At 62.8% G+C, this 20472-nt stretch overlaps 1 protein-coding gene across 4 annotated transcripts in view; it reads left to right on the top strand.

Moving 5' to 3' along the window:
* The first annotated feature begins 4344 nt into the window (after nt 1-4344).
* TP73 (tumor protein p73) overlaps nt 4345-20472 on the top strand; it is a 45998-nt gene continuing 29870 nt past the window's right edge. For 3 of the 4 annotated variants that reach the window (XM_060289540.2, XM_030880709.3, XM_030880707.3), the window contains exons 1-2: nt 4345-4403; nt 4808-4928. In XM_060289540.2, coding sequence (XP_060145523.1) covers nt 4345-4403; nt 4808-4928 — 180 coding nt within the window. The remainder of the gene's footprint in view (nt 4404-4807; nt 4929-20472) is intronic. The other variant, XM_070046826.1, reaches the window with a different exon arrangement.

The following is a 20472-nucleotide window of genomic DNA, read 5'->3' as shown; positions in this document are numbered from 1 at the left end:
GTGGCCCACACAGCCCCTGCCCCGCCTCTCCAGGGTCAAAAATTTTTGCTGGAAATTCCTTGAGGTGAACTGGTGTTGGTGGCCCCAGCCCACGGGGAGCTGGGGCAGGTCGGAGGTGCCTGAGCCCCGGCCCAGCTGCTGTGAGAAGGGGCCACACGTTGCCCTTCTCGGGCTGCCTCTGACTCGGCAGTTCCCTGTGGGCTGGGGCTCAGGGATTGCTTGAGTCCAGCCCCCACCAGCACCGTACCCCACCTTCTCACACCCACGTCTCCCTTGGAGACCGGCCCTGACCAGGACTGGACCCCTCCTGGTGCAACAGGCTGCATTTTTTTTCCCAGAGCAACTTCATGGAAAAGCAAAGCTGTCCACCGTGCATGTGCACGTCGTGGCATCATTAATGCCACCTGAAGAGGTGTCATCGAAAGTCAGTCTCTCCCCTCATACACGCGATTTTTTAAATGATTCGCGTCGTTTGCAAAAGCAGTTTCCACTGTGAGCACATTTCCAAATTTGAAGTGCATGTCGGGGAAACTGGATTTAATTTGCAGGAAGTGATTTTAGAATTGCTTTCTTTTTCTCACCTCTGCAAACCTTGGCCACCTTGGCCGAAATGCTGCTAGTGAGTAAAGGGAATATACTGTCCCTGCCCTAGGGGAGAGAGGGCTGGGCCCATGGAGCTCTGGGGGAGGTTCCAGTTGCGGGGGGCAGCCTGAGGCCGGACATCAGTTGTGCTGCTTCCTCACGCCCAGCTCCGGCCCAGGCGGGTGCTCCCTGGCGCCTGCAGGAACCAGGTCTGCGGCTCTGTCACTCATAGCCCAGTGCAGCCTGCTCTGCAGAGTTTTCCAGGGAAGTTGGAGGTATGGGCGCTGCATGGCTTCCTGGGTCAAGTCCTCCAGGCCCTCTGGGCAGGGCAGGTTTCTGGACCCGTTTTGCCGATGGAGAACCTGTGTGGGAGTCACCGTCAGAGGCTGGTGCCGTCCTCGGGTGGACACAGCCAAAGGGGCCCCTCAGTGGGTGAGGTGAACCTGTGTGTTGCTCTCCCCGCCCCGCGGCGGGCGGGGAGGTCTGTCCTAGAGTCACTGTGAGTCCTGGGGTGTTGGCTAAAAGCAGACACAGAGTCCTGGGTCTGAGGGTGTACTGGGGGCAGAGGCAGCAGGATCTGCTGAAGGCAGTGGAGTTTGGTGACCCGGGACCACCCCTTGCATCAGTAAGGCTGAGCAGTCTCCGCCTTCAGTCCTGGTGGTGAGGGCTGGTGGGGTGGGTGTAGGACACCCCCCCCTCCACCGCGTCCCCAGAGGGCCGGGCACCTGCAGGTCTGTCACCGAGCCAGAGCCGGCCTGTGTGGTGCAGGCGCCTCTGACCCCGGCAGCTTGGGGTGAAGCAGGGGGTGGGGTGAAAATGCTGGTTGTGTCCCCCAGAGTGCGGGCCTCTGTCCCCCCTCCCGGCTGTTCTGTGGGGAGGGAGGTGTGGGAGCCAGGGGAGGGAGGGGGCCTCGGGGAGATTCCCAGTGCTGACTTGCCTCCCCAGATGCTGGGCGGCAGGGGCTGCTGAGAACTGGGGCTGGGCTTTCGGAGAAACTGTCTTTAACTTCCATGCAGCTTTATTGAGGTGAAATTCACGTAACATAAAGCTAACCCCTTTACAGCAAACCCTCCAGTGGCGTTTAGCTCATTCACAGTGTCGGGCAACCATCGCCCCTGTCTTACTCCAGCAGTCTCCCCCCATGCCCTGCCCCCAGCCCCTGCAACCGCCAGTCTGCCTCTCGCCTCTGTGGACTCAGCTGTTCCGGACATCTCATAAATGGACTCGTATAGCACGTGGCTCTTTCACTCAGCATGATGTTCCGAGGTTCATAGTGACATGGCCGGTGTGCGCGATCATTGCTTTTCATGATGGAGTAATATTCCAGCGTGTGGACCGACCAGGCTTTGTTTATTTGTTCATCCGTTGATGCACCTTCGGGCCGCTTCCACCTTTCCACTGTTGCGAATGGTGCTGCCGTGACCAGGGACAGGATCTTGCCGTCCACTTGCTGTGTGATGTTAGTCAAGGCATTGTCTGTCTCTGGGCTTAGATGGTCCATTAGCAAAATGAAGGGGGTGGGACCAAATGGCCTGGGCCAGTTGAGCCTCGTGTTGGTACACCCTGCCCACACCAAGAGGCCCCTCTGACTAATCTCTGCTCATCCAAAAAGGACCAGCCTTGGAGAGTGGGTGAGGGTGCGTTTCCGCCCAGCTTCGGCACAGTGACCTGCTCCGGCCGGCATGTTCTGCTTCCTACCAAGTCCACCCCGTTCTGCGTTACCACATGGCCAGCTCCACGCCTTACTCAGCTCTGCTGGGTTTTGGATAGCTCAGCCCAGGATAGGAGTGATCTCCCCAGCACAGGAGGCATGCAAGTGAGCGCTGACCCGCCCCTTGTTAAAATCCTGTGGATTGTGTGCTGAGGGTTTGAGGTGAAGGGGGGAGGAGGCATGACTACGTTAATTTCCAATTCTGAGAAAACCACTTGGGTGTCCCTGCACTTACAGCTATGCTGTGTGACCTCGGCATGTCACATAACCTCTCTGAGCCCTGGTCTCCTGAGAGTGGGTGGAGTGGCCTCCGAGCCTGCTGGAGAGTTGGTCTGTGGCCAGCACTTTCCAAGCTCTTTGTCCCGGCCATCCTCGCTCGGCCCCGCCCGGCCCCTCCCAGCTCGTGCCGCTGCTCCAGGGACGGCGGCCTGGCACGTGGCAGCCCCGGGAACAGGCCACCGGCCTCTCTCGGGGCCCACCGCCTGGGAACAGACGAAGTCTGTCCAAAAGGTTGCAGGCCGCACCCTCCCTCCCCCGACGGCCGTGGGCAGGTCCGGGCCTGCCCGCTTGGGCCCGGGCCTGCCCGCTTGGGCCCTGCCAGGCGGTGGCCAAGCTGATTCCCGTGGCCCCTTGCCAAGAGCCTGGAGGCTGGCCCAGGGGAGACATCACCTTGGCCTGGGTGGGGGCAGTGGGCAGGGTGGGCTCTGGTTTCCCTGCCCCTCCCCCCTACCGTAGGATAAGGGTTCAAGATGTGCCCGGTGTGGTCACCGCCACCTCCTCCTGGGTGGCTGTTTCGGGTGGGCATGGAGGCCCTCAGGAGGGGTGACAGTGGGGACAAAGGCCAGCGGGCACTGAGTCAGGATGCCCCAAGCCCTGGGCATCTCCTTGAAGGGGGGCCACTCGTGCAGTGACCCCTCCAGTGACAGAAGCTTCTCGGCCTCGGCCTTGGCGGCTGCCTCGTGGGGTTGACGCTGCTTTTGTGTCCAGGCCGTACGCAAGGATCCCACATCAGAGGTGAAAGGCCGCCCAGCCTGCAGCAATCGGGCACAGCCAGGCTCGTACCAGGGCCTCAGCTCCAGCCTCCGGTGTGCCCTGCACACGCCCCTCCCAGGGGGCACCTGGGATCTAAGCGTCGCCAGCTGCTGGGGCCTCAGGAGCCCCCAAACCTGGCTTGAGCCACCCCCCAGGCCAAACCTAGAGATACAGTTCGTAATAATAATGACCACGCGTGTTCCAGTGTAATTATGACCCGGGCACAGCAGAGACTTTATTTTTTTGTTTTGTTTTTATTTTTTAATTTATTTTTTATTGAAGTGTAGTTGAAGTACAAAGTAGTGTTAATCTCTGCTGTACAGCAAAGTGACTCAGTTACACACGTGTATGCATTCTTTTTCATATTCTTTTCCATTACAGTTTATCACAGGATATTGAGTATAATTCCCTGTGCTGTACAGTAGGACCTTGTTGTTCACCTGTTTATACATACTAGTTTGTAGCTGCTCACTCTAAACTCCCACTCCATCCCTCCCCCAGCCCCCTCCCCCTGGGCAACCACAAGTCTGTTCTCTATGTGAGTTTGTTTTGGTTTCGTATATAAGTTCATTTGTGTCATTTTTTTTTTAGAGTCCACATGTAAGTGATTTCATATGGTATTTGTCTTTCTCTTTCTGACTTATCTAGTAGAGACTTGAAATTCGTGCTCCCAAGGGGCCCTGCAGCAGCCCCATGAGGGGATGCTGCTGTCACCCCCATTTCACGGGTGGCGGCTTTGAGAAGCTCCTGCTGCCCAGGCCCCCAGCCGGGTCTGAAGCCAGGCTGCCCACCCCCAGGCCTCGGCTCCCACCCCCAGAGAGGGCAGGATGAAGGGAGGGGCTGGGTGAAGGGCGTGTGCCTGGTTAGCACGCCAGGGTGTCCTCGGGTGGTCATTGTCGGCCCCGCCTACCACCTGTGCCCGAGGATGCTGGTTGAGGAGCGCAGAGGATGCCCTCCCAACCCGCACTCTTGTCCTTTCCTCCTGGCAGAGCGAGCTGCCCTCGGCCGGGAGTGGGAAGATGTCGCAGTCCACCGCCACCGACGAGGGGGCCACGTTCCAGCACCTCTGGAGCTCTCTGTGAGTACCTCGTCTGAGCCTGCTGGACTCGGGGGCTGCGATGGACTCGGGGGCTGGACAGGGAGCTGCTGCCTTGGGCTTTCTCCTGGGGATGCAGGGTCCAATGTCTGGGCTTCTTCCTCTGACCAGCCCTCCAGAGGGGTTGGGTCCAGGGGACAAAGCCTGTGTGTGGCCACGCCAGCCTGGCACTCACACCAGCCCTGGAGAGGCTGGTAGGGTAAGGGGGCCGGAGGCCACAGGGGCTGAGGGTCAGGGAAGGAGTGGAGGAGACAAGGGGCTGAAGGAATCCGTGGAGGTGGGAGAGGGAGGCCCCCCCCGGGAGCTGCGGGCTGGCCTTGAGCTCCAGGCCTGGGCCATCTGGGCTGATGGCTGTGCTCTCTGTTCTGTTTCCCTCTTCTGTCTAGGGAGCCGGACAGCACCTACTTCGACCTTCCCCAGTCGGGCCAGGGGAATGATGAGGTGGTGGGCGGTGCGGAGGCCAGCATGGATGTCTTCCACCTGCAGGGCATGACCACTTCTGTCATGGTGAGTGGGCTGCCCTCTGCGGAGGACTCGGGGTGGGGGCAGTAAATGTGGACTGTCCTGTCCTGGGAGCCTGCAGAACCAGGAAACAGGCTCTCGGGTGTACGGCTTCCTCTCTGGGTTTGTCAGCACATTTCAGATGGCAAAGTGGAAGATGTATCAGCTCATGTAACTGTCAGTCCAGGTGTAGGAAGGCCTTCAGGCATGGCTGGATCCAGGTGTTCCAACAGCTGCCTCTCTGTCTCTTGCTCTGCTTCCCCCGTGGTGGCTTTGTTCTTAGGCAGCGTCTCCTCTCATGGGAAAGGCTCCATCATCATCCCCCTCCCTGTGGGGAAGGACCCCTCTTTGCCCAGAGTCCAGCATGCCTACCTCTGAATGCCTATCGCTGAGCCATCCCTGTGCCTCTGATGGCCTGGGTCCCCTGAAACAGGATCAGGATGGAGTGGAGTGGTGTGGGCTCTGCCCACCAGCCGCACTGACTTATGGGGAAGAGCGCCCCGAAGGAAGCTGGAGCTGCTGTTTCCAGAGGAGGGGGGCTGGGTGGGGGATGCAGGGGCACCTGAGGCCCTGACAGCCGCCAGCCCTGCGGTGTCTCAGGCCTTGCCACGCTGGAGGAGGGTTGTGATAACCGGGTGGTGGCCACACTCCTGTCTCTCTCCCTGGCCGCCCACTGCCAGGCACTGGTGGGCCAGGAGGTGGGGGGCAGGAGAGACACAAGAGGGTGTATGAGAACCCCTGGCCCCGGGGAGGCCCAGCGACGCCTGCCGTCCCCAGCGCCCCCTGTGGTCACCTCCTTGGGACAGCCTCTGCAGGACCCGGGGCTGCTCCGTCCTGCCCACAGGCTTGCTGTGCAGCTCCTTCAGACGGGGACTTGTTGTGGGACCTTGGCTAAGTGCGTGAGGGAGGCACCTGGATCTGCCGCTTGCAGCTCCCCAGATGGGGGCCCCCTGGATGGCGGCTCACTGGATGGCCGCTGGCCCCCACAGCCCAGCACAGTGGCCTTGGGGCACCACACCAGGCCAGGGCCAGGGTGCAGGAGGGAGACGGAGCTGGGAACTCTGGAGGCGGGGGGGGGGGGGCGCTCAGAGTCTGGGCCCCTCTCCCTAAAGCCCCCTTCCAGATCGGAGCCCTCACCCCAACACACACCCGTCCAAGGCATCTGGTGAACAGTGGAGACCATGGGGGCTCCGGTCGTGGGAACGAGTCAGGGTCAAGGGGGTGGGGGATGAGGAAGGGTCCCTACGTCCTACGTCAGTGTCCGTCTCGGATGCTGGGCTGGCCCAGGGCCCGCTGGCCCGCATGGGGCGAGGAGAAGGCACCTGCTCGGGTAGTCGCAACTGGGGCAGGTGGGGGTCTGGGGGGCAGTGAGCTCCCTGTGACATCCTTGCTTCTGAGGATCCTCTCAGAGTGGACCTGAGGAATCTGCCTGCCCAGCCCAGGCCTCCTGCCTCTGCTCAGAACACCATCAGAGCAGAAACATCTGCCTGTTATAGTCCCATTTTACAGGTGAGGAAACCGAGGCAGATGCTGGGCCTGGGCGGGGCCAGGTAGTGCTGCCCTGTCCCTTTGGACCATTTCCTGTCTGCCAACATCTCCACAGGGGCCAAGGGTCCTGACCTTTCATGGTCCCAGTCGCCCCTCCTGGACATTAGTGTCCTGGCGCCACTGTCTTGGGTGGGTCTCAACCTGTCAATAGTGATGCTCTGGGCTAGGATGCCTGGGGTGTTCACCTGAGCCCTGCTACCTGCACTGCGGGGTGGGGTGGCGGGGGAGAGAAAGAGAGAGAGAGAGAGGAGACCCAGGGCTCTGCCTTTATTGGGGCTGAGGATGGGGTGCCTAGGGTTTGGGGGGTTGATTCGTTATTGGTGAATTTAAAACATAACAGTGGAATTAAACTGTGAAAGGGAGAAGTGGGGTCACTCCAAGGTCCATTATCTGGTCACCCAGGGCTTTCTGAACGGGAGCCTTCGGGGATGAGGCAGCTGGGCTCTTGACCTATAGTTGTATAGCTGTCGAGGTGCATGTCTTTGAAGTGGGCGCCTCACCCATCCACAGCCTAATGTCAGGCACTTACTTTACAATCAAAAAGCAAATTGTCAGGCAGGGCTTCCCTGGTGGCGCAGTGGTTGAGAGCCCGCCTGCCGATGCAGGGGACGCGGGTTCGTGCCCCGGTCCGGGAGGATCCCACATGCCGCGGGGCGGCTGGGCCCGTGAGCCATGGCCGCTGAGCCTGCGCGTCTGGAGCCTGTGCTCCGCAATGGGAGAGGCCACAACAGTGAGAGGCCCGCGTACCGCAAAAAAAAAAAAAAAAAGGCAAATTGTCAGACACTCACCCTACATCCACTCTGGGGAGGGACAGGAGCTGCCCCCAGGCTCCAGGGAGGGAGGGCCTCTGAATGCGGTCTCCTAAGAGGCCTGTCTCTGTAGTTGCAGAAGCCTCCACCTCCCCTCCTCCCAGCTGCCCAGCTCACCCCCTGGAGGGCAGTAGGCCCAGGAGACCCCAACGACCCAGTGTCAGGAGCGGACCAGCTCTGGGCTCCTGTGGGGTGGGATGCCCCCCCTCCAGGGAGGATGCCTGATGCTGAGAAGGTCTGGGCCAGGGAGGGCAGGACACCCCTCCCACCAGCCGTGGGGTAACCAGGATGGGGCCTCTCACCTCTGCCAACAAGAGGGCCGAGTCTCTCAGCTAGCGCCACGCCTCTTAGTAAAAGTCCTGCAGGTTCCCAGAGGTGGGGGTGCCCAGAACCACGCTGGCCCTGGCTGGGGGCAGGGGTAGGTGTGGGGAGCCAGGCCCCCTCCGAACGCCACATCCTGACCCCTGCCTGACATCGTGTAGCCCAGCCCTCACCCTCATGTAGCCCAGCGCAGCCCAGAGGGAAAGGCGAGGCTCAGAGACACAGCTGGACAGCTGGGCAGCTGGCTGCAGAGCCCACTGCCTAGCTGCCTTGCAGAAGGGCCTCTGCCTGATGCGTCCAGAGGCCTGGAGCAGGGGCCCACGGAGTCCAGGGTGCAGGCAGGAAGCCCCACAGAGTTGAACTGGGTGGTGTTGTCTTAAAGTCCAGACTGGAGGCTGAGAAGACCTGACCCTCTGGCCAGAAAACAGCCCCGGCAGACGCTGTGCTGCTGAGGGCGACCTGGTGATGCTGGGGTGCGGGTGGGGACTCCTGAGTGCCTCAGCCCCACCCCCGTGGCTCCATTCCCACCCACCAGCAGGTCCCTCGTCAGGGAAAGCCTGGGGCTCAGCGGGGAGGGAGGTAGCCCCTCCTCCAGGCTGGTAACAGGTCAAGTGCTCCCCAGGCCAGGCTCCAGGTCAAGAAAGCAGCAGCTGCAGAGTCAAAAGTTCGCACTCGCCACCCGCCCTGTAGTCACGATTCAGGCCCATGTGAACGCGTGCACGCACTCGTGCACACACACGCATACACACACGGGCCCCCATGCCGCTCCCTCTGGCCGCTGTCCTCTGAGATGAAGGGTGCCCGTACCCCAGCCCCGGGCTCTGGGGCCACCCCCCCAACCGGGTCGTGGGGCTCATCCAGGAAAAGGCTGAGGCCGAGGCAGGCACAGCCGTCGCCTCGGGGGACACTGGTCCTTGCGGGTGGCACACACTGTGGTCTCGGGGCCTTGGGTCTCCACCCTGCTCGGTTGCCTTGGTGACCAAGCAGATTACTTCCTGCCGGACCTGCAGGTTCCTGAGCAGCACCCCGGCCCTGTCAGGAAACAGGCCGTTGCGGACCCCCGGGACGCCCTTAACCGCTGCTTCAGTGGCCGGTGGGAACAGGCGGAGTGGGAGGGGCCTCGCCCGAGGAGCCAGTCTGTCCCGGGTTCGAGTCCCCATGTCTCTGAGCCTCGGTGCCCTCACTTGGGGACCTGGGGTGACAGGCCGTATGGGGTCCCAGCAGAGGCTCCGCCAGCCCTGTGGGGCCTCGGACCACCCTCCTCCCATGCTGGGCAGCTGAGGAAGCCGAGTCGGGCAGTTAAAGGAGAAGGAGAAGGGCCCCTGTGGGAGCACTTGGCCCCTCGGCCTTGGAGGAGTCCCAGAGCACAGATTCTTGGTGGGGACACTGAGCTCCCTGAGGTCGTTGCAGCCAGGGTCCACCGCACCACAGGGCCGAGATGGTGCAAAGGGCGTCGGGGGCTCGGAGGTCAGATCCCACCCCTGCCTCTTCTTTGCTTGGAGAGTTATTTGACCCTCTGGGCCTCAGTTTTCTTGTCTGTAGAATGGACCAGTGAGGATCTAAGCCAAGGTTGCGAGGAAGACTGATGGTGCCTGACCTGTAGGAACGCATGACAAACACTAGACGTGATGCTGAGACCAGGGACATGGGCTGAGTTTAAGAGAGCTGTTCCCCCTGGAACCCAGAACAGTGGAGCCAGGGAGGGCCCGGGAGCAGCTGCTTCCAGCCCCAGAGCCTGCTGTGCCAGGGAAGGACCCGGTGCCCCAGGTCCACCTTGGGGCCCTTTGGTGGAGCTCCTGCTCTGTGTGGTGGCCTCCAGTTCTAGCTGTCCCTGTAGACCCCCGGCGGCTCACCCATGACAGGCACCTATAAAATAGGCCCCCAACTCCTGCAAGGGGAGAGAGGGGAACACCCGGCCTCCTGTGGGCTCGAAATGAGGGCTGCCCAGAGGACACGAGGTGGGAGGTGACCCCTGGGCCCCCGGCGGGTGTGGTGACAAGGGGAACCTTGTAGGGTCTCCCCTGGCCCTGGAGGCCCTCACAGTCTGAGAGGAGCATGGACAGGATGAAGCCCCCCATGGTGAGCACTCATGGGGTCCCGAGCAGGCAGCGGCCGTATGCACCCCGTGCTGGTCTGGGCCTGGGCTTTGGGCCATCCAGGCTTTCTGATTCTCAGTGTCCCTCAGGACAAAACGGGGGCAGGGGGACTTCCTTGCCGGTCCAGTGGTTAGGACTTGGTGCTTTCACCGCCGAGGGGCCTGGGTTCGATCCCTGATGGGGGCACTGGGATCCCGAAAGCCTCCAATAAAATGGAAGGGGGCAGGGTTCTGGCCAGCTGTGACGATGCTCGAAAGGTTGAGATGGAGGAAAGGGGAGCTCGGTTGAGGATGGGGCTGGTTGAGGTTGAGGCTGGCGGGCTCTCCTCCCTGACCATCCCTTCCCTGTCTCTCCCGCCCATCCTCCCGGAGTCTGAGCACCTCCTGCCACCCTGGCTGCCCATGCCTGCCCCCTCCCTGCATCCCTTCCCGCCTCTCCCGGCGCCTTTCTCCGGTGACAGCTGTTGTGGGCGCCTGGGCCGTAGAGGGGGCTGTGTCTGGGGGCTGATCCACCCTGGAGCCCTGCCGGCCCCTCCCCAGGTGCCCAGTGAGCTACGCAGGGGACAGACACCAGGGTTAGAACCTGCAGCCACTCGGGACCTTGAGACCCCAGCGGTCACGCAGGACAGGCCTTCCTGGCCTGGGGAGGGGGCGTTTCTCCCCAGGCCTGGGAGCAAGGAGGGCGCAGTCCGGTAGTACACTCCCTGGAGCAGGCATTGTCAGGGAACAGAGCCAGCCCCCAGAGGGATCCGGTGGGCTGAGGGAGGGCCTGCCGCCCCGAGGACGTAGGGCCGGAGCTCGGGGACGGTGAGCCCCGCCAGCCACCGGATCACAGAGCCACCTGCCTGTGGGTGTCCGCAGGTGGTGTGAGGAGTTTGACCTGGAGTTGACACATCACTGGTGCCCTTCTGGTGACTCACCCCTTCCCGCGCAGGTGGGCCGTGCAAGAAAATATCCCCCCTGCCCTGCTGCCGCGAGTCCTGCGGAAGTAGTCCGTGGGGTGGAGTCCCGGTAGGTTAAACTCAGAAGAGCAGGTGCCGCGGGCCCGGCGGGGTGACTTGGGAGGGCAGCGCTGGCAGCTGAGGACTAAGCCAGGAAGAGTTCCTGGGGACAGGGGCCCCGGCTCCCCCTTCCCTGTCCCAGGATGGCCAGGATTTTGGATAAATGTGCAGGAAGTGGGTGATGCTCTGGGGCAGGTGCCGGAGCTCCGGCACTTTGAGAGCTGGAAACGTGCTCTCGTCCACGCTGGGAATCCCAGTCTGGCCCAGGCTCACGCTGTGGGGACCGTGCTGGTTCTCAGGCCGCAGGTGCCCCCGCAGTGTGGGTGGGGCGTGGCACCTGGGCCTTCAGTGCTTCCAGCAGGGCTCAAGAGAGGAGGTCTTCCCGACCTGACCCTGCCTCCCTGTGGGCAGCCTCCAGTCTGGGCACACGTGTGGCCAGCCCCTCCTGGGCCCTGCCTTGTGCCCTGCAGGCCTGAGCCCGAGTGCAGACCGAGGCCAAGGCTGCCCTTCGGCCGCGCCAGCCGTCCAGGGTCCCGCGGAGCCCTGGCCGTCTTCTGCCCAAGGTCTTTGCCTGCCTGCTCGCTCCCCTGCTGCATTACTCAGCTGTGCTGCGTGACACGTCACCGCCAACGGAGGGGCTTAAAGCAGCACCTGTTTGTTGTCTCACGGCTTCTGTGGGTCGGGAGTCCTGCGTGTCCCCACTGGGCCCCCTGCTCAGGGTCTCACCAGGCTGTACTCAAAGTATCAGTGAGGACTCTGCCATCTTGTCTGAGGCCGGGACCTCTTCCAGGCCCTGGTTGTTGGCAGAGCTCAGTTTCAGGTTCTCACTGGCCATTGGCCCAGGGCCACTGTTCTCGGCTTCTAGAGGCCGCCCGCCGCACCCTGCCACGTGGGCACTCCACAGCCTGGCGGTTTGCTCCTGAGGCCATCAGGAGGAGGTTGCCCTGATTAGGTCAGGCCCACCCAGACAGCGTCGCTTCTGATCAACTCGAATTTTACCCCATGTTGTGCAACGCCCTGTGCTTGAGCCCAGGCCCTCCCCCTCCTCTCCTACCTGCCTGTGTGTCCCTCCATCCAGCCACCTGCCAAGCCCCCCGGCCCTCTTGGGAGAAGCCCTGGCAACACCCACAGGGATCTCACTGACCGACAGTCTCCCCCCCTCCCCCCCTCCCCCACCCCACCCCGGCCTTCCCGCCTGCGGGCGTCCCGTTAGGAAGGCTCTCGGCCGCTGCCTCTGGCCAGAACTTGCAGCCGGGGCCCCGCTGCAGACGCCCTTCCTGAACATCGGTCTGCCCGCCAAACCTTGATGTCTCATTGTGAGTGGGGGACACCTGTGCATTGGGAGTAACAGCGATGGCCGCACGCAGTCACGGGGGCTCAGGCCGCACGCAGTCACGGGGGCTCAGGCCGCATGTGCTGAGCTGTGTTTTTGGCTGCAGCCGCCGAGGCGCCCAGAGCCTGAGCCGGGGGCTCCCGGCCCAGCCCCTTGGGGGCAGCGCCTGGCTGCACGTCCCCTGCCTGGGATCCCCCTTTCCCTCAGCCAGAGGAGCTGGGGGGCTGGACACGTCACGGGCTCCTCGGGCTGGCCTCCCTCTGTGCAACCCCGCTGCTCCCAGCTCCCCGGGATGTGCCGAGGACAGGCCGGGAGAGAGACGGGGTCTACATGCCGTCTTCTCGGCACCTTGCGAGTTTTTAAGCTCTCCTTGGGGGATGGAAGCAGCTGGGCTCTGGGGGCTTGGAAACTTCACATCCACCTTCACGTGATCTGGGCCTGGTTGATCTCCCAGGGATGATCCCAGCCCCTGTGCCAACTTGGTGTCAAAGACGGTTAAGTTACAGTGGTTGGTCCTCCAGAAAGGGAGTGGCTGTGAGCACCGCGAAGCCGCCGGGGAGGCAGGCCCCCATCTCTGAGCCCCTGGCAGCGCTGAGGGCAGTGCCGTCCATGCACTGCGATGGGCGGGGCTCCAGCGGTCCTCCTTCTGGACCACCTCCCTCTCACTCCGGGGGCTCGGCAGCAGTGGGGACACAGCCAGCGGCAGGCCGGGCAGCGTCTGGGGTGCGGGCTCTGGGCTGCGTTGGGCCACACCCAGATGCTCACTCCGTTGCCAGGCTCCCTGTGGGGTTCCGCAGGCAGCAAACCTCCCTGAGTGCGTCTCGTCTCTGCTCAGCCCTTTGGAGCAGCCCTGGAGGGCCACCACATTCCCTAGGCAGGAGTGAGATTCGCTCCACCCTGGGCGCAGGGCCGGAAGCGCCATCTGTTCCCTGCCCGGTGGCCTGGCTCTGCCTCCCGAGCTCTTGAGGGCCCGGGCTGGCCCCCTGATGCTCTGGGGTGGAGGCCTGTGGCCCCCAGGGCCTCCCGTAGGCAGCATCTCAGAAGGAGCCAGGCGCAGCCTCACTGCAGAGGTGGCCCATGGCCCCGCGGCCGCCCCCTCCCTGCGCAGCCGCCTTGGTGCGGTCCGACCCAGCAGTGGGCAAGCTGAGGCCTGCCCTGGACTTTGATGAATAGTCATGAGGAATAAAGGGGTGGGCCGCCCGTTTTGTTGTTAGATGCAGCTAGTTGACAGGACCAAGGCAGATGGAGAGGGCCAAAGTGCCCACGGCCAGCCCACATGTTCTGCAGCGTCCTGTGCTTCTGCCCGCCTAGCCACGGAGCCTCTCTGCCTGGGTCCACCCTGCCGGGCGGCCGCACCCCTGCCCCCGGCTCCCCGGCCGCCCATCCCCATGCCTCGCCCCGCAGCACGCCAGCTCCCCGGCGTGTGCAGACCCCCGTGCGCCCACCATGCTGTACGTCAGTGACCCCGTGCAGCACTTCGCCTCGGTAGGTGCGCGTCGTGCATCCTTTTCAGGGGGCCTTGGCGGGGCTTTTGCCGTGGTGGAGGATGCACGGGGCATTCTCTTGTCTGTCGCCCTGCTCGGCACCTGGGGCCGGAGGGGATGCCGCCATCCAGGGTGAGCAGAGGCAGGCAGGAGGCGCCGACGGGCTGGGGCCGGCCCCAGGCGCGGAGGCAGGTGCCTGCCCATCCTGGAGAAGCTCTGGGGACCAGTGCCCACTGGCTGGGCAGGACCGACAGCCAGGGGGAGGAGGGTGGGTGAGAGTCTGGTCAGCTAGTGGCCCTCCCCAGAGACGTGCAGGTTTCCCTCACTCCCTGGCTTTGGGCTGTCTGAGGCTTAGGGCGGGCTGCCCCACCTGCCTGGCCCTGCCCCCGGCTGCAGGAGCTCAGTGTACCCTGGAGGCTGTCTTTGCTCCCTGGGCTCTGGCTGGCTGTTGGGCTGCCACCACCTGCTCCCAGGACAAGAGCATCCTCACCTGGGAAGCTGCTCATTTGGCTGTGGGGGCAGGAGTGTTTCCTGCCGGCCAAGCTGCGGGTCAGGGGCTCACAGAAAGCTGGCTTCGAGGTGTCCTGTTGCCCCTCACGATGGTGGTGGGCCGGGCAGAGGGAAGGAAGGGACCGCAGCTTGTGCCTGGCCCCTGTGGCCTGAGCCCCGGGAACCTGGTCTCATTTCCAGGTGTGCCCAGTCCCTGGGGCCAGCGGTCACCAGGCTGCTAGTTGAGCAGGTTGAGCTGGGGCTCAGCTGCTCCCCACCGGGCCTTTTTCCTGCCGGGGAGGTGGATGGCGTGGGGGCCACGGGTACCACCTGCCCTGTGGGAGACCCAGCAGCGGGCAGAGGGTTGGGATGGACAGCTGGACAGAGTCCAGGTGTCGCCAAGCTCTGCGGGTGGAGGACAGGAGCCATGAGCGCAGAGCCACAAAGAGCTGCGGTCCCTTGGCCCTGTGCGCGCCCGAAGGTGTGTTTGTGTGCGTGTGTCTGAGCGTGTGAGTGACAGTGGGTGTGTGTGCTGTTGTTCGCATTGTGTGTTGGAACAGGTACGTGTCTTTGTGCCTGCAGGTGGGTGTCCCCAGGCAAGGCCATGGGAAGAGTAATGCCGTGTGTGGGGGACCCAGGAGGGGTGAGGGGTGTACGGCCCGTCTACACGGGCTGACCCAGGCACTGGCTCCGTTCACTCACATCTGGAAGCTTCATGGCCTCTCCCACCCACGGCATGAGCTTTTCATCTGAAACCCAGCCCTGGGAAAGGGTGCAGCCCCGGGCGGGCCACAGCTAGAGTCCTCATGGCTCCCTTCTGTCACTTATTCCGTTACTGACTCATTTACCCACTAGCACCTGTCACTGGGCTCATACAGTGGCCAGGGGCTCCCCGGGGAGCAGCCTTGTACCCCCAGCCTCTCCATGAAGATGGTGCGTAAGCCGGGAGGGACTGTCTCCCTGCCGCCTGGGGGTCTGTAGTCATACACGGAACCCAAGGCAGAGCCAGAGGCCCGGGGACCTGGAGACCAGTGTCCCTGCCCGGCCAGCTGAGAAGCCCCGCGGACACGCAGGACTCTGGTATAATCTTTTCTCTCGAACGAAATGGGTGTCTCGGTGTAAGTCAGCCGAGGCTGCAGCTCATCGCCTTTCAGGGAGTGGGAGGGGTCCGTGATGGGAGGCACGGCCCCCCCCCACCCCGGCTCCGGGCCTTGGAGCGTCGCCTTCCTGCAGGAGCTGTCGGCAGCAGGGGGCCGCTGGCGTCCACCCTGCTGCCGCCGCCGCCCCACCCTGGGGACCAGCAATGGCCAATCTCATCATCACCCGGCTTCCTGTAGACCCAGGATGACCGTGGCCTGTTCATTCGTTCGGTCAGCAAGTGCCTAGAGCAGCTCTGATGGCAGGTAGAGGCTGCTGGAGCCCCTTCCGGGCCAGCTGGGCTGGGCTGGGCTGGGTCGCACGGATTTGTGAAAGTGTCTCCGTTTCCGTCCCGGAGGGAGAGTATCTGTGATCTTACCACTGCACGCAGAGGGGAAGTGGTATGAACAAAAAGGGTTGAACTTGAGGTCGTGCGGTCGCCTTTGTGGTTATCGCGAGCCCACTGGGCAGGGAAGGGGGCGTGGAGCTGCAGGATGCTGTCGGGGCCCCTGCCTGGGTCTCCTGTGGGACCCACCTTTCTTTTTTTTCTTTACCTCTTTTTTTTTTTTTTTTGTGGTACGCGGGCCTCTCACTGTTGTGGCCTCTCCCATTGCGGAGCACAGGCTCCGGACACGCAGGCTCAGCGGCCATGGCTCACGGGAACAGCCGCTCCGTGGCACGTGGGATCTTCCCGGACCGGGGCACGAACCCGTGTCCCCTGCGTCGGCAGGCGGACTCTCAACCCCTGCGCCACCAGGGAAGCCCCACCTCTTTTTTAAAAAATATATTTATTTATTTATTTGGCTGCACCGGGACCTTTAGTTGCGGCATGTAGGATCTAGTTCCCTGACCAGGGATCGACCAGGGATCGAACCCAGGCGCCCTGCATGGGGAGCACAGAGTTTTAACCGCTGGACCACCAGGGAAGCTCCCCGGGACCCACCATTCTGAGCCCCGGTTCTGATGCTGCTGCCCGTAGCCCGCGCTGTGCCAACGGCCCACAGCTTCCCGGTCAGGGCTGGACAGCCCCCTGCCGTGGCCCACTTACTGGGGTCCTTCAGCTGGTGCCGGGGTGGGCTTACTGCTGGTCCAAGCATCTTCTCCCACCTACACAGACCAGCAGCTCACGGGGCAGAAGGGAGCCAGGGGCACGCCCCATGGGCCCCTTCTCAGATGGCATGAGCGTGGAGAGTACCCAGACTCTCCAACTTTCCCCGTCCACTCCTCTTTTGGGTGGGCATCCAGGGACCCCACCCAGCCGCCTCCCAGGCTCCTGTTTCACTGTGTATCAGTTTAGACTTGCAAGAGATGAGAAGGGCTGTGCTGGACAGCACTGGCTCCCCCATGCCTGCCTCTGTTGACGGGCCCAGGTCCATCTGGGCCGCAGGGTCATCGAAGGCTTGGTCTCGGGTGACTGGGCCTGGCCCCATGCCACAGTCCCATGGGCCAGGCCCATGGTGGGCGTCGTAGGTGTGTGCCCTGAGCTGGGGTAGCACGGGAGGGCACAGCGCTTGGGTCTCCCCTGCAACCTGGAGCAGGGTCCCACCTGTCGCTACGGACGGGACAGCTCCTATAGGAGGGGCAGCCTTGGACAGGAGGACCCCAGGAGGGGAAAGTCAATCAGTGCTTTAAGAAATATTTGCTGAGTGCCTGCTACTGCCTATGAGGGCACACAGGAGGAGGGCGTGATCCCTCGTGAGTTCTAGAAGCTGCCTGGGCTGCAGTGCTGAGAGCAGACCACAGGAGGGCAGGGCAAGGCTGGGAGCCGGCTGGAGGCCTGGGATGGAGAGGGATGTAGGCACCTTGGACCCGGTGGGAGCAGGGGAGGGGCTGAGAGCCCTGGGGTTCCAGACAGACGGGATCTGCTGATGGGCTGGGGGTTTGGACCCAGGTGACTGGGTGAAGGGAATGATCACTTATTCAGCTGGGAAACTGAAGAAGTGGTATTTGGGGTGAAAAGTAAGCGTTCTGCGTTGACTGTGCCGTGTGTGAGACGCAAGCAGCAGACGGAGGAGGACCGTGGGAGGTGGGATGGAAGTAAGCGTGGAGTTTCTGAAGCCGCGGGAGGGAGGGAGGGAGGGAGGGGATGTGCGGTGCGGGCAAAGCAGGTCGAGCCCAACAAGGGCCGCCCAGTGGAATGGAGGCATCACGGGAGGTGGTGGGAAGTGATCGGTGAGAGGGAGGCTGTTTGATCTCTGGAATAAGGGCAGGAGAGGACCGAGGCCAACGCCCAGGCTTCTGGAGCCTCGCGGATGGGAGGGCGGTGCGGAGCCGGGGCGCATTGGCTGGGGCAGCGCTTGGACACTTCGGGGCAGGAGTCCTGCGTGCTGGAGGGTGTGGGTGGAGGTGACCACTGGGGAGTCTGGCACAGGTGGGGTTCACAGTCAGGGCGGGGTGGGGCCCCACGCAGGGAGAGGGTCGGAGCCGAGCACAGGGAGAGACGCCACCAAGCAGACGAGAGGGGCGGCCTGGGAAGTGGGGGGAGGGGCGGCACGATGCTGGGAGGTGGGAGGCGACGAGGACAGAAAAAGGACGGGCCTCTGGGGACCTGGCAGGAGGCAGTCCCGTTCCGTGGCTGGGAGAGGACAGAGCTGAACTGGGAGCAGGGAGGCCCTGGGCTGGGGACAGAGCAGCAGCCTCTCCCTACCGTGCGCTGAGAGGGTGCAAGGCTCTCGGGGCTCGGGGAGGTACTGACCTTTCCGGAAGGAGATGCCGGAGCCTGATTCAGGGGGACAGAGGGGTCGCCCCATCAGCCGGGCTCGCTGGCCCGGCCTCCTGCCCCTTCGCCAGGTTCTAGGTCTATCCCCGCAGTGCCAGCCCTCTGGCATCCCCACTTCCACATAATACATCCCCCTCTGCCCCCCATGGGTGACTGTCCCTTCTCAGCTGGCGGAAAATCCACCTTCCTTCCTTCTTTCACTTGGCCAGCACCTGGGAGCTGTTCCTGGGCCCCTCCTGCGGCGCCCAGCATCCCGCTCTTTAGGGCCTGTCAGCCTGACCTGCATCGTGCTGGCCCCGTGCAGCTCCCACTCGACTCGGAGCTAGAGGGTCCCTCCTGCGTTCAGTCCTCCGTGGGCTCCCGGAGGGAGGGTTCTGCTCCTCTGAGCAATGTCCCGCCCTCGGCCCCGCGGCTCTCTGGCCCTCTCAGACATCTGGGTCTAGACCTCCCCAGTGCCTGGGCAGGCGGTGGCATCTTCCTGGAGGAGCCCCCCTGGCCCGGCCGCCCCCCGCTGGGTTGCTTTTGTCTTCTTCCTTTGCCGTCAACCTGTTCTGAAGCCTGGTTCGCTGCTTCTCTGCTGTCCCCTCATGGGAGTTAAGCTCTGGAGGCTGGAGGGCGCAGGGTACGGGCTGCGTCTCTGTGCCCACCGCTGTCTCCCAGGGCCTGGGCAGTGCCCGGGAGATGTGTGTTGAAGGGCTGAGCTGCACCCCCTGCCGGGAAGCTGGTCCTGGCTTCAGAGCTGGAGGGAGGGGCCGGGGTCGGCCCTCAGGACTCACTGAGTAAGTCCAGGCTGTCCCCAGTTCTGCGGGCTGCCCCCTCCTCCCCTCTGTGCCATCCCGCAGCACCCTCCCTGCCCTTTCATTGCACTTGTCACAATTGTCCCCACTGAGGAGGGCCGCCTCCCCATGATGGCCCCCTTGGTGTCCTCAGTGTCTGGTGCAGGCGGGGGGCATGCTTAGCGTCTGCAGGATGGACAGACAGACGGACAGAGGGATGGATTAAAGGATGTCAGGGGACACGTGGCTCAGGCTCTGGGGGCGCAGGCAGGAGGTGAGGGCAGACCGCCCCCCAGTGGTGCTCAGGGAGGAGAGAGGAGCCCATACCCCTGCCGTACCCCTCGAGCTGGGCCTGTGACAGATCACCAAGCTCCCCACTTTCCTTCCAGGCTCTCAGCATGCTGGGAGGTGGGGCGTGGACTGGGCTCGTTTCCTGATGGTTAAAAAAAAAATCTCTGCATCCCATGGGTCACCTGCCTGTTTCCTGGCACCTCCGCAGAGCCTGGCAGGGGTGCAGCCTGAGACCCCAGACCCCCCTGGGAGACCCTGTGGAGGCTCTCGGGTCCAGGCTGCGCCCTCACTGTCTCCGCAGCGCCGTCTGCAGGCGGAGGCTCCGGCTGCAGGTCCTGCAGGCACACGCCTCCCTGGCAGCCCAGAGCAAGGTGTGGAAAGTTCCACATGGCCCTGACTAGGATGGGGCAAGGCCCCGTGAGAGGAGAGAGCGTATGTGCATATTTTCAGGAGGAGAGGGAGCCTTTCCCCCCAAGCACAAGTCGAATCTTGTTGGCATTTCCATCCGTTTAATCACAGACTCCTGGAGATGCTGTGGGAAATACCAGCGGGATGGAGGTCCTGCTCCGAGTGGGACGGGTTATCTCCCAGCCAGAGCCTAGACGGCCTGTCAGTCACTTACCTCTGGGCGAGGTTGCACCCAAGCCCAGACATGCCTGCCAGCGAAGATCACGGAGTTGGAAGTTTCATCCTCTATGTTTTGAAAGTCTGGTTTTGGTATCCTCCGGGGAGCACGGGGACACTGGGGGTCAGAGCAGACAGAGCACGCCAGAGGAGGGGGCACCTGGCCGACCCTCCCCAGGTAGAGCCTCTGAGATCAGACCCCAGGGCCTCAAACCTGGGGTGATGGTGGTGACAAACAGACGCATGTCTGCCCCACTCTAACCCTAACCCTAACCTTTCCCCAGCACAGGAACAGGATGAACTGGGTCACGCAGGGTAGAAGCTTGGGTCAGGAGGCGCTGTACCTGAAGTGGGAGTGATGGGCTGGGGGCCTCACTGCAGGAGGTGACAGTTGAGCAGGAGGGGAATGGGGAGGGGCCACAGGGCAGGGGGCCCAGCAGAGCGCAGGGGGCAGGGGGCTCTACCTGGTGACCTTTGCACCCAGCCCCCGTCCTATTTGGATCCACACTCTGGTCTCGTGACGAAGACGCAGATAACACTACAGTAAGTCCCCTGACATACGAACCTTCGAGCTGCGAACTTCCAAAGACACGAACGTGCGTTCTTGTGTCCAATCACATAAGTTAGTTCACGTGTCTGGCGTACATTGTACATCCATTGTACGTTGCAGAGGACGCGTGCATTCTCTACAAGCGGTTGTGCTTCTGTGTACTTTACTGTACAGGACTGAATCGAGTACAGTAGTACAGTACCTTTATTTCAAGCCCAGGGTGTCCGGAAGCAAGCGTAAAAGCAGTGGTGATGTAGCTGGTCCTGTTGAGAAGCTCCAGGAGAGACAAGAGGAAGAAGTAACTGAAGAACCGAAGAGAGTCACGATGCAGGAAATGGCAGGGGATTTTCTATATTTGAGGAGGCGCTGTTAG

The sequence above is a fragment of the Globicephala melas genome, chromosome 1, assembly GCF_963455315.2.
Source record: "Globicephala melas chromosome 1, mGloMel1.2, whole genome shotgun sequence".
NCBI lineage: Eukaryota > Metazoa > Chordata > Mammalia > Artiodactyla > Delphinidae > Globicephala > Globicephala melas.
The sequence above is the reverse complement of the archived record's forward strand: the minus strand, read 5'-3'. Positions and strand labels throughout refer to the sequence as shown.